The sequence below is a fragment of the Pelophylax lessonae genome, assembly GCF_965119305.1.
Source record: "Pelophylax lessonae genome assembly, chromosome: 7".
NCBI classification, from domain to species: Eukaryota; Metazoa; Chordata; class Amphibia; order Anura; family Ranidae; genus Pelophylax; species Pelophylax lessonae.
Genome location: NC_138774.1, coordinates 291852293 through 291869355, shown reverse-complemented (window position 1 = coordinate 291869355; position 17063 = coordinate 291852293). Strand labels below are relative to the sequence as shown.

At 43.1% G+C, this 17063-nt stretch overlaps 1 protein-coding gene across 1 annotated transcript in view; it reads left to right on the top strand.

Annotated features, from left to right (window-relative positions):
* The first annotated feature begins 9248 nt into the window (after positions 1-9248).
* The window catches only part of NOX1 (NADPH oxidase 1), a 42684-nt gene continuing 34869 nt past the window's right edge, over positions 9249-17063 (top strand). The window contains exon 1 of the mRNA XM_082263349.1: positions 9249-9402. Coding sequence (XP_082119475.1) covers positions 9358-9402 — 45 coding nt within the window. The 5' untranslated portion in view covers positions 9249-9357. The remainder of the gene's footprint in view (positions 9403-17063) is intronic.

Sequence of the window (17063 nt, the reverse complement as noted above, 5' to 3'; positions counted from 1 at the left end):
CTATATGTATCCAAAAATCTGTAGCATATACATATCATCCAGATACTCTTGTCCAGTTAGGCGGTCAACGCGTTTCGCTTAGCTTTGTAGCTTCTTCAAGAGCATTTATTTTTGAGGGTACAAACAGGATTATCTTAAAACAAACGTTTATTAGATATTATATAAACACATCACATGATTTATTTTTAATTGTGATATTGCGTCATTTTATGGCTTACATTTGGTCGACCGTTTTATCAGGGGCGGCCCGTCCATTGGGGGCGCAGGGCTGCCGCCCCCCTATCCATGCGACCGGCCCCCTAATCTACATGCAGAGCGCCGGACACATGGATTCTAATGGGGTTTTTTTTTGTTTTTTTAAGCATGTGATTAGAGCCAGAGGCTCTAATAGGCTTCAAAAAAGGGTGGGCTCGGGGCGCAGAACACTGCGCCCTGAGCCCACCCAGTTGTGTGACAATAGCGAATGAATATTCACTATTGTCACATGGATCCTCATCCTGGCCAATCATGAGACCCATTTCCCAATTGACTGAAAGGAGAAGCCATGGCATTGGCCAAGGAGGAAGGAGGAGACCCAGGAGACTGAGGAGAAGCCGCCGCTGCCTGCCTGCCCTCCACATGTTCACAGTGAGTGAGCCGTCAACTGGGGGGGGGGGGGGTATGGTGTGCGGCTGGTGTGGTACGGGGGGGGGTGTATGGTGTGGTCCGTCTGCCGCCCCCCCCTCCCGGCCAATGGAGCACCAGCCACCACTGCGTTTTATGATCCCTGATAAACCATTCTGGGGTGATCGAATCCCACCAAAAGAAAGCTCTACTTGTGTGAAAAAAATTTATAATATTTTGTTTGCGCACAGCATTGCAATTGACAGTTAATGTAGCGCAATGCCGAATAGCAAAAAAAATGGCCTGGTCATGAAGTGGGGGGTAAATGTTCCGGAGGGCAAGTGGTTAATAAATACCTAGCTGCATTCATTTGTGTATTTTTTATATATTAATGTGCCTGGAGTTCAGCTTAAATGAAGAATTTTATTTTTTTTGTTTCCTATTTAAAATTGAAGTGTGTTGCACTTGTAACAAACTATATGCTGTCGTGAAATTTTACCTAAATTGGTAATATGCCTTCATTTCTAGCTGGAGCCTGCAACGCAAGCGGGCGAAATGAGGAGAGCGTAAGATTAAGCTTTGTTAAAGGATTGGTTGAAGGTGATATGATGAAATACAATGCTGTGACATCAGTACTTGCCATCCGTGTTTTCTGTTTAGTTGTTGTTTGTTTCTCTTTTTCATTTGAGCGTTATGAACGTCATCTGACCGGGGAAGGGGAAAAAAAAATGTAATGTTATTATTGAATTATGTCATTTCCTTGGTATGTGAGATGATAATGAAATGTACTCAGAGAATTGAAAACAAAAAAATGACCCTAGAAGCCAGAAAAAGAAAGCAGGCAGCACTCAACGCTACTTAACTAGTTCAGCTCTTTTGACGTAACGCGTACGTCCGAAGAGTGAACTGTTAATGGCTGATGCTGCAACTGTCAGCTTGTGCTCTGCTTGTTTAGCCGGCTGTATAGCCGCCGATCACTTTTGCAGTCCAGGCAGTGCAGTGTAAATAGTGAAGTAACCTACTCCATACATAGCCTTCCAAGTCGTCCTACTGTCTGCTCCCTGAACCAACCTACTTCATCTACAGCCTTCCGAGTCATCCTACTATCTGCTCCCTGAACCAACCTACTCCATCTACAGCCTTCTGAGTCTGTCCATTCAGAAAAGGAAGGAGCTGGTAAATTACATATTTACCGACCCCCTTCCTGGTTTTCTATTGTGACACATCCCCTGCAGCAGCTGACAGGAGATGGGAGGGATGACAGTGGGGTGGGGGGGGGGGCAGGGGAGCACACAGGGGCCCAAAGACAGCAGAACACAAGTGAACTGGATAGGAGAAGTGGGGGGGGGGGGGCAGCATACAATTTTCCTCCTGCAGCTACAGGAGGAAAAAGGAGGACAGTGATTTCTCTACATGCTGCCCCCCCCTATCCAGGTGTACAGGGGAGCCGCACAGGCCCCTTGGAGCATGGGGCCCGGTTGCAATTGTAACCCCTGCAACCCCTGTAGTTACACCCCTGGATTAGGGACATGATTCTAAGAAAAACATTTTTGACTTATTAAAAAAAAAGTTTATTTCCAGTGTAAAAGGGAGAGCACATGGGAGAAGAACCTTAAGAAAAGGGGTGAAGGTTCACTTTAAGTAGTTAAAGGGGATTACTAGTCCAGCAGTACATGAATAAAAGACATGACCTCTACAAGTATGCAGGCCTAGTCATTGAGCACTACAACCAGCAACAATATAATTCGTAAACAGTGGCGGCCGGCCGATAGGGGGCGCAGGGGCACCACTCCCCCCCCCCCCCCCCCCAAAAAAAAGAAGAAGGAAAAAAAAGATTAAATAAAAAAAATATTAAAAAAATTACAATTTTTGCCCACTAGGGGCGCCGGACCTAGTGCTGGCAGAGGCGCTGATTGGCGCTCTTCTGGTGCTCACTGTGCATTAATGGGAACATGCTGGTCAGGTCACTGTGCATTAATGGGGACATGCTGGTCAGGTCACTGTGCATTGATGGGGACATGCTGGTCAGGTCACTGTGCATTGATGGGGAACATGCTGGTCAGGTCACTGTGCATTGATGGGGAACATGCTGGTCAGGTCACTGTGCATTGATGGGGAACATGCTGGTCAGGTCACTGTGCATTAATGGGAACATGCTGGTCAGGTCACTGTGCATTAATGGGGACATGCTGGTCAGGTCACTGTGCATTGATGGGGGACATGCTGGTCACTGTGCATTGAATGGGGACACGCTGGTCAATCTTGAACCAACCTAATGATTGTTTAAGTCACGCAAATTTTTACAGCGTTTTTTGCCGCAAAGCAATACCTATTAAATTTTTTTGTTGAGCACCAGCCGCCACTGTTCGTAAATAACGACACGTGAAATCCTTGAATTTTGTTGATTTTCTTATCTGTACCAGAAATGGGAAGAGCGAGTATTCCTCTGTTTAAATCTTACTGCATAGCGCCATCTATTGGTTTTACATGATAAGAAGTTGGGTTTTTTAAATTACATTTGCAATACACAATATGGCGGCAGCTGGTGGTTTTAAAGTGGAACTAAAAATTTTTTAAAAGTCAAAGTTTTTTTTTTCCTCTTTTTTGGGGGTTTGCATGTCTGTTCTGCTAACAACTCTTCGTTGTTTTAATTATTTTTCTGTATGTGGTCACTGCCTGTGACTGTGTACAGCATACACTCCAGGCCCACTCACGGCAATTCCTTACATTTTAGGGGGTGCAAGGCACTGGGATTTGGTTCCGAAAGAAGAACGATCCCTTGAAGTGAGGGACAGGTGGAAGCAATGGGTATATCCCTGGCTATATCCTGTCCTCCAGCCTCTCATTCACTATAATAAATATTCTTTTTACCATTCCCAAGGGATCAGGGCTGAAGGAGCAATGGATTATGGGCATTGTTGCACTCTTGGGAGTACCCTATCATAGAAAGTCCAATCAGGCATTCCATTGTGAGGAAACTATTAAATAACTGACTCCCATAACACTGACTTAGCTTATTTAAGGCAGAATTTCTCAAACATTTTTATGTTCTTGAACCCTGCAAAATCTTGAGTCACCCCAAAAATGTAAATGCTACAATCAGAAACCTGAGACTGGGACGATGCACACAACCACCTTGATGAAATTACCTTTGCATCAAAATCTCCCCTAAACCTTCATATTAGAGCCCCCCCCCCCCCATCACATCTGAGTCCTCCTGCACATCAAAAGGCCCCAGCACATCAAGCCCCCTTTACATCCAAAGCCACCCATCAAATGAGAAGAGCCCCCATCCTGTCAGAGGTCCCCCATAACATCTTCCTCCCTATATCAGAGTCCTTATTACATTAAAGTCCACCAATCGCATTAGAGCCCCCCCCCCCTCCACCCATCGTGTCAGAGCCCCCCTTTACATAAAAGACCACCCATCACATCAGAGGTCCCGCATTGTGTCAGAGGTCCCCCCACCACATCAGAGCCCTCTTTACTTCAAAGGCCACCCATCACATCAGAGACACTTTACATCAAAGGCCACCCATCGTGTCAGAGGTCCTCCATTACATCACACCCCCACTTTACATCAAAGGCCACCCATCACATTAGAGGTTCCTTTACATCAAAGGCCACCCATCACATTACCCCCCCCCCCCATCACATCAGAGCCCCCTTTACATCAAAGACCACCCATCACATCGGAGGTCCCCTTATTACATCAGAGGACCCCTTATTGCATTAGAGCCCCACTTTACATCAAAGGCCACCCATCACATTAGAGGTTCCTTTACATCAAAGGCCACCCATCACATTACCCCCCCCCCCCATCACATCAAAACCCCCTTTACATCCAAGACCACCCATCACATCAAAACTCCCTTTACATCAAAGACCACCCATCACATCGGAGGTCCCCTTATTACATCAGAGGTCCCCTTATTACATCAGAGCTGCCCTTTACAGCAAAAGCCACCCATCACACCAAAGCCCCCTTTACATCAAAGGCCACCCATCATGTCAGAGGTCCCCCCTTTACATTAGCGCCCTCTTTAAATTAAAGGCCACCCATAAAAGCAGAGGTTCCTACAATCACATCAGAGGGCCTCCACCTTGTCAGAGGTCCCCCGTCATGTCAGAGCCCCCCTTTACATCAAAGGCCACCCAATACATCAGAGGTTCCCCCATCCAGGGGAGGACTGGGCCAGGGGGCAAGGGGGCAGTTTGATGCCCATAAAAAGGCTGCATCGCTTCTGCCACAGACATCCCTAAAGGATTCCTAGTGAAGAGAAGTAAAAAGTCCCCACCGCTGACCTACTGAGTGCAGGTTGAAGACAAGGACAAAGCGCAGCCCCCCCCCCCCCCCCAGCATGGATGGTGTAAACTATGTCTGAGCAGAGGCTGATTCCATGCCCCACTGGAGACTTCTGCCCCGGCCAGCCCCAACCGATCTGTCCCAGCTCCCCCCAAAGTCCCCCAGCTGGCCAGGTTGGAAACCCGGATTCAGACGGTAAGTAGAGAGTATCTGGAGCAGGGCTTCAGGGAGAGGAGTGGGAGGGGGGCCAATTCGCTGCACCATTAGCCTCTGGTTTGTACTTGCCCTCTGGGCCGAAAGTTGCCAGTCTGCCCCTGCCCCCACCAGAGCCCCCCTTTATGTTCGTGTCCCTCCTCCATGTTGGATGCCCCCATCACATTAGAGTCCTCCCTATACATCACAGTCCCCCCCCCCTAATGACATCAGATCCTCCTCTTCTGGGCTGCCCAAATATTGCGAGAAATAATAGCAGCAGCCACTATTTTATTCCACAGGGCCCCTGCTATAATTTTATAGAAAAAAATGCAGATTTTGTGTCCGAAATATCTAAGTATTGCCCCAGTAGGCAAAGAGTTACAGGAGATTGTATAGTCTATGGGCAGCTTTAGGCTGGTATTACCAGCCCCCGTACATTATGTATTATATCTGGGCCTTCAGCTTTAACCGTGAGATCTTGATTTGCCATTTGCCGCAATAAAATCTCGTATCCATCATACAGTTTCTATTTTTAGAATATGCTTTATGTCTTTTTTTTTTTAATATAGGTGACGAGGGAAATCCCATTTTCCAGTAACAGTGAGTGTTTATTTTAGCACTCTCGCCATGAACCTGTTCTCCCAGTGTGACTTTAGAGGAGGACTAACCCTTGAAATGTTGGCCGGTTGCAACACTTTCGGTAGAAAGAGCAAATAGGATACAATGTGCACAACGCTGCCAAAACAAAGTGTCAATAAAGATTGAAACAAATATAACCATGTGTCATCTGGTCAATAAATCTAAAATAAATACAATCTCAAACCGAACCAACTTCCAACCACATCGAAAACCACATCCAATTCTAGTCCAAGTTTTTCTTCCGATGTGGAAGGGAGTTGATTTCACTTTAGTATTAAATGCTTAAATCATTGATTCAAAATGATAAATACTGCATTTGGCCACTAGATGGAGATATTATAGGAAATTCCTGTGATACTTCACTCCATCTAGAGGCCAAATGGGGTATTTTCCATTTTAAATCCATTACTTACTTTCTCACAGCACAGGACGTAACCCTATTTACATTAGTTTTTTTGCCCCATGTGTGTACTTTCACTAGGCGAATGGCTATTCAAATTCTTTATAAACCAACCCCTTGGTACAGGGCCTTGAAAAAGTATTCATACCCCTTGAATGTTCCACATTTTGTCATTTTAGAACCAAAAATCTAAATGTATTTTATGTGATAGACCAGTGATGGCGAACCTTTGCACCCCAAATGTTTTGGAACTACATGTCCCATGATGCTCATGCAATCTGCACTGTAGTTAAGCATCATGGGAATGGCACATAATTGTGAAGTGGAAGGAAAATGATAACTGGTTTTCAACATTTTTTTACAAATAGTGAAAAGTATGGCGTGTATTTGTATTCACCCCCCTTTACTCTGATACCCCTAACTAAAATCTAGTGCAGGAGTCTTCAAACTATGGCCCTCCAGTTGTTCAGGTACTACAATTCTCATCATCCGTTTTTTTTTTACATCCACTACCAATGCAAAAACGGATGAAAAACGGACTGTTTGTCCGTTTACATCCGTTTTTTGTCTGATCCGTAGGGCATTCATCTGTTCCAAAAAACCGACATTGACAGAAGCGGATGAAAACGGATGTTAACGGATGATCATCCGTTGTCATCCGTTTCTACATAGAGATGCATTAATGTCCGTTTTTCATCCATCAACGGATGGATGAAAAATGGACAAACGGACCGTATGTGTAAAAGGGGCCTTAGTGAAAATGTTCAAAATAGGCTCAATTAGCCATTTTCCCTCCAGGTGTCATGTGACTCGTTAGTGTTACAAGGTCTCAGGTGTGAATGGGGAGCAGGTGTTATCGGTTTTATCGCTCTCACTCTCTCATACTGGTCACTGGAAGTTCAACATGGCACCTCATGGCAAAGAACTCTCTGAGTATCTGAAAAAAAGAATTGTTGCCCTACATAAAGATGGCCTAGGCTATAAGAAGATTGCCAAGACCCTGAAACTGAGCTGCAGCACGGTGGCCAAGACCCTACAGCAGTTTAACAGGACAGGTTCCACTCAGAACAGGCCTCGCCATGGTCGACCAAAGAAGTTGAGTGCACATGCTCAGCGTCATAGCCAGAGGTTGTCTTTGGGAAATAGATGTATGAGTGCTGCCAGCATTGCTGCAGAGGTTGAAGGGGTGGAGGGTCAGCCTGTCAGTGCTCAGACCATACGCCGCACACTGCATCAAATTGGTCTGCATGGCTGTCATCCCAGAAGGAAGCCTCTTCTAAAGATGATGCACAAGAAAGCCCGCAAACAGTTTGCTGAAGACAAGCAGACTAAGGACATGGATTACTGGAACCATCTCCTGTGGTCTGATGAGACCAAGATAAACTTCTTTGGTTCAGATGGTGTCAAGCGTGTGTGGCGGCAACCAGGTGAGGAGTACAAAGACAAGTGTGTCTTCCCTACAGTCAAGCATGGTGGTGGGAGTGTCATGGTCTGGGGCTGCATGAGTGCTGCCAGCACTGGGGGGCTACAGTTCATTGAGGGAACCATGAATGCCACTGTACTGTGACATACTGAAGCAGAGCATGATCCCCTCCCTTCAGAGACTGGGCCGCAGGGCAGTATTCCAACATAACGACCCCAAACACCTCCAAGATGACCACTGCCTTGCTAAAGATGCTGAGGGTAAAGATGATGGATTGGCCAAGCATGTCTCCAGACCTAAACCCTATTGAGAATCTGTGGAGCATCCTCAAATGGAAGGTGGAGGAGCGCAAGGTCTCTAACATCCACCAGCTCTGTGATGTCATCATGGGGGAGGGGAAGAGGACTCCAGTGGCAATCTGTGAAGCTCTGGTGAACTCCATGCCCAAGAGGGTTAAGGCAGTGCTGGAAAATAATGGTGGCCACACAAAATATTGACACTTTGGGCCCAATTTGGACATTGTCACTTAGGGGTGTACTCACTTTTGTTGCCAGCGGTTTAGACATTAATGGCTGTGTGTTGAGTTATTTTGAGGGGACAGCAAATTTACACTGTTATACAAGCTGTACACTCACTACTTTACATTGTAGCAAAGTGTCATTTCTTCAGTGTTGTCACATGAAAAGATATAATAAAACATTTACAAAACATGTGAGGGGTGTACTTACTTTTGTGAGATACTGTATGTTTATGTATTTAAAAGAAATGTATTAAAAAAAAAACCTTTTACATTTACCACCACTTTTTTATTGACCAAGAGACACATTGTTGCATTCTTTTAAGGGCTCTTTCACACGGGCGTTCCTTTTTTTTTGCCCGATCAGGTCCTTTTTTTTTTTTTTTGTAACGGACACGGATGACACTTGTGTCATCCGGTCCGTATGTCCGTTTTTCATCCCATCCGTTTGCGGATGAAAAACTGACATAATGCATGTCTATGTAAATACGGATGTCTGCGGATGACACCACTGACATCCGTTTTTGCTTCAGTTCCGTTTTTTGAAAGGAAGAAAAAATAGGGTTCTCCTCCGTTCAAAAAAACTGAACTGAACTGAACTGAACTGAACTGACAAAAAACGGATGTCAGAGGATGATCATCCGATGACATCCGTATTTACATAGAGATACATTATGTCCGTTTTTCATCCGCAAACGGATGGGATGAAAAACGGACATACGGAACGCCCGTGTGAAAGAGCCCTAATTGTTATTGACATTTATTATTATATTTTCTTTTATTTTGTATATATTTGGCCCTGTTGTATACATTGTATTTAAGTCAAGAGTTAAAATTTAGAATTTTGTATATATTTGGCCCTGTTGTATACATTGTATTTAAGTCAAGAGTTAAAATTTAGAAATGTAAAATGCAGAAAAAAAAAGTAATCCTAAAAAAAAATAATGGAATTATTTCCTGTAGAGTATTGCCGGGATTTTACCTGTTGGAGAGTGAAGGAGTGACTAAGAGATGCGGCATGCCTACAATGTGGTTCTACACTTGGTGTCCATGAGACGAGGGCAGGGCCAACCTTTGGAAATATCGGGTTGCATCACTTTGGAGTTAAAGACACAGCGATTAAATACCTGCAGACTTCCTCCACAGCCCTACTCTACCTGTCAAAGTGGAGAGAAGGACTGAGGATAGACTAGGAAGCAACAGTTGAGGTAACAGTTGGCAGTGCAGAGAGAACAGAAAACGTACCAGGAGAGCCGAAAGAAGAAGGAGCCACAATGGGAAACTGGATCGTCAACCACTGGTTCTCTGCTGTAATTCTGGTAAAAAAATATTAATTTTCTTTTTCTAAATCATGCTAAAGTGTATCTAAAGCCATTTTTTTCAGAGTAGGTAAGGGCTCTGGCAAGAAATTATCTCTTTATTTTATTTTTCTAAAACATGCTAAAGTGTATCTAAAGCAATATTGTTTTTTTTTCAGAGTAGTCAAGGGTTTTGGTAAGAAATTCTCATTTTTTTTTTTTGTTTTTTCTAAAACATGCAGTGTATCGAAAGTGTATCGAAAGTGTATCGAAAGCCATTTTTTTGTTTGGGTTTTTTTTTTTTTTTTTTTTAAAGGAGGTAAGGGTTTTGGTAAGAAATGATCTCTTATTTTTTTATTTTTAAAACATGCTAAAGTGTATCTGAAGCCATTTTTTTAGAGTAGGTAAGGGTTCTGGTAAGAAATTTATCTCCTAATTATTTTTTCTAAAACATGCTAAATTGTATCTAAAGCCTTTTTTTTTTTTTTTTAGAGTAGGTAAGGGCTCTGGTAAGAAATTTATCTCTTAATTATTTTTTCTAAAACATGCTAAATTGTATCTAAAGCCTTTTTTTTTTTTTTAGAGTAGGTAAGGGCTCTGGTAAGAAATTTATCTCCTTAATTATTTTTTCTAAAACATGCTAAATTTATATCTAAATCCGTTGGTTCTGGCAAGAAATTATCTTTTATTTTATTTTATTTTTATTTTTATTTTTCTAAAACATGCTAAAGTGTATGTAAAGCAATTTCTTTCAGAGTAGGTAAGGGCTCTGATAAGAAATGATCTCTTTATTTTATTTTTCTAAAACATGCTAAAGTGTATCTAAAGCAATTTTTTTCAGAGTAGGCAAGGGTTTTGGTAAGAAATTCTCATTAGTTTTTTTTTTTTTTTTCTAAAACTTGCTAATGCTAAAGTGTATCGAAAGCCATTTTTTTTTTTTTTTTTGTTATTTTTTTTAGAGTAGGTAAGGGGGTAAGGGTTCTGGTAAGAAATTCTCTCTTATTTTATTTTTCTAAAACATGCTAAAATTCATCTAAAGCCATTTTTTTTAGAGTAGGTAAGGGCTCTGGTAAGAAATTCTCATTAGTTTTTTTTTTTTTCTAAAACATGCTAAAGTGTATCTAAAGCAATTTTTTTCAGAGTAGTCAACGGTTTTGGTAAGAAATTCTCATTCCTTTTTTTTTTTTTTATAAAACATGCTCGATACACTTTAGCATTAGCAAGTTTTAGAAAAAAAAAAAAAACGAATGAGAATTTCTTACCAAAACCCTTGCCTACTCTGAAAAAAATTGCTTTAGATACACTTTAGCATGTTTTAGAAAAATAAAATAAAGAGATAATTTCTTATCAGAGCCCTTACCTACTCTGAAAGAAATTGCTTTACATACACTTTAGCATGTTTTAGAAAAATAAAAATAAAAATAAAATAAAATAAAAGATAATTTCTTGCCAGAACCAACGGATTTAGATATATATTTAGCATGTTTTAGAAAAAATAATTAAGGAGATAAATTTCTTACCAGAGCCCTTACCTACTCTAAAAAAAAAAAAAAAAAAAAAAAAAAAGGCTTTAGATACAATTTTTTTTTTTTTTTTTTTTAGAGTACCGGTAGGTAAGGAGGTAAGGGTTCTAGTAAGAAATGATCACTTTATTTTTTATTTTTTTCTAAAACATGCTAAAGTGTATCTAACGCCATTTGTTTTAGAGTAGATAAGGACCCCTGTCAGTTTTTTATTGCTTGCAAAAAAGAAAAGTTTTTTTTTTTTTTTTTTTATGTATGTTTTTATACCTTGCAAATTGTTTTGCATCTTTGACCTTAGTAAATAAAACCTTAAAGTCTATTGCGTGGAGGTGTATGTATAAAAATATAACTTTGCCCGTTCTGTGCAAATTAGGCAATTGACAGATATGCATTTATTTTTTTATAGTATTTTTGGATTATGTACTAATTGTTATATATTTTTTGGAATTCTTATATATTTTTAAATATTAAAGCCAACAGAAAGTAACAATATAGCCACCAGCAGTAATCGCATGCAAAAAATCAGACGGGCTGGTTGTACTGGAGTTGATCGATGGATCGACTTCAGTACAACCAGTCTGCCCTTAGATCAGTGATGGGGAACCTTGGCACCCCAGATGTTTTGGAACTACATTTACCATGATGCTTATGCACTCTGCAGTATAGTGGAGCATCATGGGAAATGTAGTTCCAAAACACCTGGGGTGCCAAGGTTCCCCATCACTCCGGATGGATAGAAATTTGGCCGGTTCCTACTGAACTAGATGAATTTCCATCCATGGCCAGCTTATTAGCAGTTAGGTAGAAGAGGGGAGGAGAACCCATCGTTAAGGGGGGGGGGGGGGGTCAACGTTCTTAGACCCAGGTTCATTGTGAAAATTGTTTTTAAAGCGGAGTTCCACCCTGGATTTTTTTTTTTTTTTTTAATACCCCCGGGACAGTCAGGGCTAGTGCATTCCACAATGGCTAGCCTCTGATCTGTCCCGGGTTGCACTTACCTGTTAGGACAAATACTTACCTTGCAAACGTCTTGTCCAGCGCTGCCATCTCAGATGTGGGCAGCTTGAAGCCAGCGAGATCCCCTTCGGCGTCTTCTTCCGCCTTCTTTGGTCCCACGATGCTCTGCGCCGGCCCCGACGTCACTTCCGGGTCGCGCGCGTCATCCCTCTACAGCTTCTGGGCATGCCCAGAAGCTGTTTAGAAGGGGATGACGCGCGCGACCCGGAACTGACGTCGGGGCCGGTGCAGGCGCAATGATTCCTGGGAGCTATGACGTTCAGCTCCCAGGAATCATTGCAGAGCCAGGAAGTGACGACGGGCCGCGGCCGAGGAAGAAGGAAGTAAGGTAAGTATTTTTTCTTCGCTACGAGGTAAGTAAAAAAAAAAAAAAATATGCGATTATCCATTTCTTTTTCAGGTGACCCGGAGCGAGAAGATGGAGGTAAGTATAAAAATAGGGTGGAACTCCACTTTAAAGTTCTAACAGTCGGCGGTCAAAGCCATGCGGAAGATGGTAATGTTACCTTGCTGGAGCCTGTTGAGTAGGGTCTAATGTACTTGAGATTTGACTTCTGAGACAGACAGGTGCTTTGCGAGCCATGCTTTGTGGCTAAGGATAGGTCTCATGAGATGAAATTCAGGTTTAGATAATCCCTCTGGTTTCCAGTTAAGGGGGGCTTCCAGTGGATGCAATGGCACTGCTTGGCAAAAAAAGTGTGCTTTGGAGTCTAAGCATTAACCAGTATTTACCTGAGCTCTTGATGGTGGAGATGGGCTTTGCTGTGTCTTAGTACTAGGTCATGGTCCTCGGGAACACCATACCAGGTGTTGAGCAAGCCAGGGTCCGGTAGCAGATGTGTCAGGTAGGGATCAAGCATAAGCGTAGTCGAGGAACAAGCCAAAGGTTGGTAGCGAGTGGTTGCCGTTAGGGATTAAGAAAAAGTAGTTGAGGAACAAGCCAAATGTTGATAACGAAGGGTTGCCAGTCTGGATCAAGAATAAGTGTAATTGAGGAACAAGCCAAATGTTGATAACGAAGGGTTGCCAGTCTGGATCAAGAATAAGTGTAATTGAGGATCAAGCCAAAGGTTTATAACGAATAGTTGCCGGTTGGGATCAAGAATAAGTGTAGTTGAGGAACAAGCCAACGGTTGACAACGAATGGTTGCCGGTTGGGATCAAGAATAAGTGTAGTTGAGGAACAAGCCAAAGGTTGACAACACATGGTTGCCAGTTGAGATCAATAATAGGTGTAGTTGAGGAAAAAGCCAAAGGTTGACAATTAATGGTTGCCGGTTGGGATCAAGAATAAGTGTAGTTGAGAAACAAGCCAACGGTTGACAACAAATGGTTGCCGGTTGGGTTCAAGAATAAATGTAGTGGAGCAACAAGTCAAAGGTTGGTAACGAGTAGTAGTGAAAATACGGATGGCAGCAGAAGTGACGAGAGAGTTATTGGCTAGAGAGACCACAATAATCTGTCAAACAGGAAGTGCAACCGCATGGCTCAATAGGAAGTTCATAGGAGGAGCAAAAAGTTTGAAGGTTCACGAAAAAAAAGGTACAAGGCAAGATCAGGATCTTGTTCATACAGGGAACTGTGCAGCATCTCAGGTGGCTCAGCAAGAAGAGTTACTGCCAGGCACAGCAGAGGCCCTGGGTTCATATTGAGACCCTGACAAAGTGTGCGGAAGTGCTGGGATGGATAAGGGTTAGCCCAGTGGGAACCATGTACCACTGGAGTAGTAATCTGTCATTAGTTTCCACCGCCGCAACATTACACAAGGAAGATTTATTGGTGGCCCAGCTTTGGTTCCAAGTGTTCGGGGTCAACACGTAGTTGTAAGTCGCTTTCCTATTTACGGACATAGCTTAGCTTAGGTTAGAGTTTAGGGTTCTATATAGCGATTATAGAGATCAGCCCCAGTGAATGTGGATAATTTTTGCACTTAAACTCAAAGTAATAGGGTCTCCCCGAAGAAGTACGGTTGACATCACATAGTGTCTGACCTGCATATTCGGAATAGCTCAGCTGGTGGTCAACAGTGGGACCTTTTTGAAGGTCTGTAAAAAATTGAATCCTCTAGAAGTCAGCAAGGAGTGTAAGTGAGCCATTTTGGATGCTATCCAGTTAATGGCGATTCCAGGGGATTCGAAGGCTGGAGGGAAGGAGGGATTGCAGATAATGGACAATAGCAGACAGTGGTGGGAGATTAAATCTCTGGAATACTTGATACCATCCCAAAGCAGCAGGGAGGGCTGCATGATAGGTTTCAGGAGAGACTTCCGGTCCAAAGGGTGCAGCCATATTAGGTTATTGATAGACAGTGGAGCACAGTCTGCAACTTCCAACTCAACCAACAGCGAGGTATCAAAGCTGGCATGATATTTTGGCAGTTGTGCAATATGTGCAGCTTCTCAAGAAATTCTATCTGGTTTGATACATGGTATGCTTAGGAATTCTCAGTCTCCGACCCTGCCAAGTGAAGTGCATCACTTGGCTCTGAATGGAGCACATCACAGAGATTGGGATCAATACCATTAAAACTCGAAATAAATATGTCTGAAAACCTGGAGATGCCAACAGCGACTGCCTCAAGGAGTGGAATGTGACCTGGCCGGTCCGAACCCAATGGGGAGGCTTCCTAGGAGAGGTTGGCGTAGTCCCTGTGCTTTCCCTACTCCTCCGGAACCTTTCCCTTACTCTTTACTGTCCCTAACACACAAAGGTCTTCTCCCTACGCTAGCCACTCGCAAAATGAGCGCCAAGCCTGGGAGTCAAAGCCTTAAAGAGGCCCTGCCCTCTCCCAAGATGGTCATCAAAGTCACATGGGACATCAGCATCCAATTGGAGCTGTCTCCCTGTGATCGAGGAAAACATAGAGAAATCAAGTTCCTCACAACTTCCTCCCCCATCTACATTGCTGCTAAGGTCGAGCGCCACCTGCAGTGGAGGACATGGACTGCACCTGCCTACAAGTAGACCAATGTAGATAAGTATATAATTTTTACAGCTGTCATACGTCCCAATCAGGATAGGTTGTAGGCAGTCCAGTTGTGCAGAAGAAATCGTAGTGGAGGATAATCAAAGTCAAAAAGGGTGGGGGCAACTATTCATCAGGTAGGCGCCCAGGAACTGTAGCCAATGATGCTCCCATTGCTTTTGGGAAATTTGCTGAAGGGTGTGGTGACACGTTTTTCTATTTTTAAAACCTCCATTTGCATGCGAAGGTTTCAACATCAGGTTTAGTTATACATTAATATTTATTGGATACTACATGGGGACATCACACCAGGAAGTTCAGGGCACAGCAGAAAAATGCCTCTGATGGTGTCACCGGGGTGAGGGAATTCCCCTGCTTTGATGCAGCAGGAAATCAAATTTGGTTTTACTCCACCTAACATTAAAATAGTTTAGAGTCCAATGATGTATGTGTAATGTTACATTTGTACTGGAAAGGGTTATTAGTTACATAGTGTAGAAAAAAGCACAAGTCCATCTAATTCAACCAGTGGGAAAAAAAATAAAATAAATAGAACCCTCCATATACAGAATCCTAAACCCACAGTTGATCCAGAGGAAGGCAAAAAAATAAAAAATAAAAATCAGAACATCTCTGCAGTACATACACATAGTTACATAGATAGTCAGGTTGAAGAAAGACACAAGTCCATCCAGTTCAACCAAAAGAAATAAAAATAGAATAGAAATGCTCTATACACAGAACCCAATAAATACAGATGATCCAGAGCAGGGGTCTCCAAACTTTCTATACAAAGGACCACTGTACTATCCTTGAAGGGATAATAAAAATGTCCTGGCATCAGTGGGAGGAATAGTGCCCCATCACTGGTATCAGTGGTAGGAATAGTGCCCCATCATTGGTATCAGTGGGAGGAATAGTGCCCCATCATTGGTATCAGTGGAAGGAATAGTGCCCTATCATTGGTATCAGTGGGAGGAATAGTGTCCCATCATTGGTATCAGTGGTAGGAATAGTGCCCCATCATTGGTGTCAGTGAAGGAATAGTGTCCCATCATTGGTATCAGTGGGAGGAATAGTGCCCTATCATTGGTGTCAATGGGAGGAATAGTGCCCCATCATTGGTATCATTAGAAGGAATAGTGCCCCATCATTGGTGTCAGTGGAAGGAATAGTGTCCCATCATTGGTGTCAGTGGGAGGAATAGTGCCCCATCATTGGAATCAGTAGGAGGAATAGTGCCCCCATCATTGGTATCAGTGGGAGGAATAGTGTCCCATCATTGGTATCAGTGGGAGGAATAGTGCCCCATCATTGGTGTCAGTGGGAGGAATAGTGTCCCATCATTGGTATCAGTAGGAGGAATAGTGCCCCATCATTGGTATCAGTGAGAGGAATAGTGCCCCATCATTGGTGTCAGTGGGAGGAATAGTGCCCCATCATTGGTATCAGTGAGAGGAATAATGTCCCATCATTGGTATCAGTGGGAGGAATAGTGTCCCATCATTGGTATCAGTGGGAGGAATAGTGTCCCATCATAGGTATCAGTAGGAGGAATAGTGCCCCATCATTGGTATCAGTGAGAGGAATAGTGCCCCATCATTGGTGTCAGTGGGAGGAATAGTGCCCCATCATTGGTATCAGTGAGAGGAATAATGTCCCATCATTGGTATCAGTGGGAGGAATAGTGCCCCATCACTGGTATCAGTGAGAGGAATAATGTCCCATCATTGGTGTCAGTGGGAGGAATAGTGTCCCATTATTGGTGTCAGTGGAAGGAATAGTGCCCCATCATTGGTATCAGTGAGAGGAATAATGTCCCATCATTGGTATCAGTGGGAGGAATAGTGTCCCATCATTGGTGTCACTGGAAGGAATAGTGTCCCATCATTGGTATCAGTGGGAGGAATAGTGTCCCATCATTGGTGTCAGTGAGAGGAATAATGTCCCATCATTGGTGTCAGTGGAAGGAATAATGTCCCATCATTGGTGTCAGTAGGAGGAATAGTGTCCCATCATTGGTGTCAGTGGAAGGAATAGTGTCCCATCATTGGTATTAGTGGGAGGAATAGTGTCCCATCATTGGTGTCAGTAGGAGGAATAGTGTCCCATCATTGGTGTCAGTGGAAGGAATATTTAACAGACCAAGGGAGAGCAAATAAGAGAAGTTCATTGTT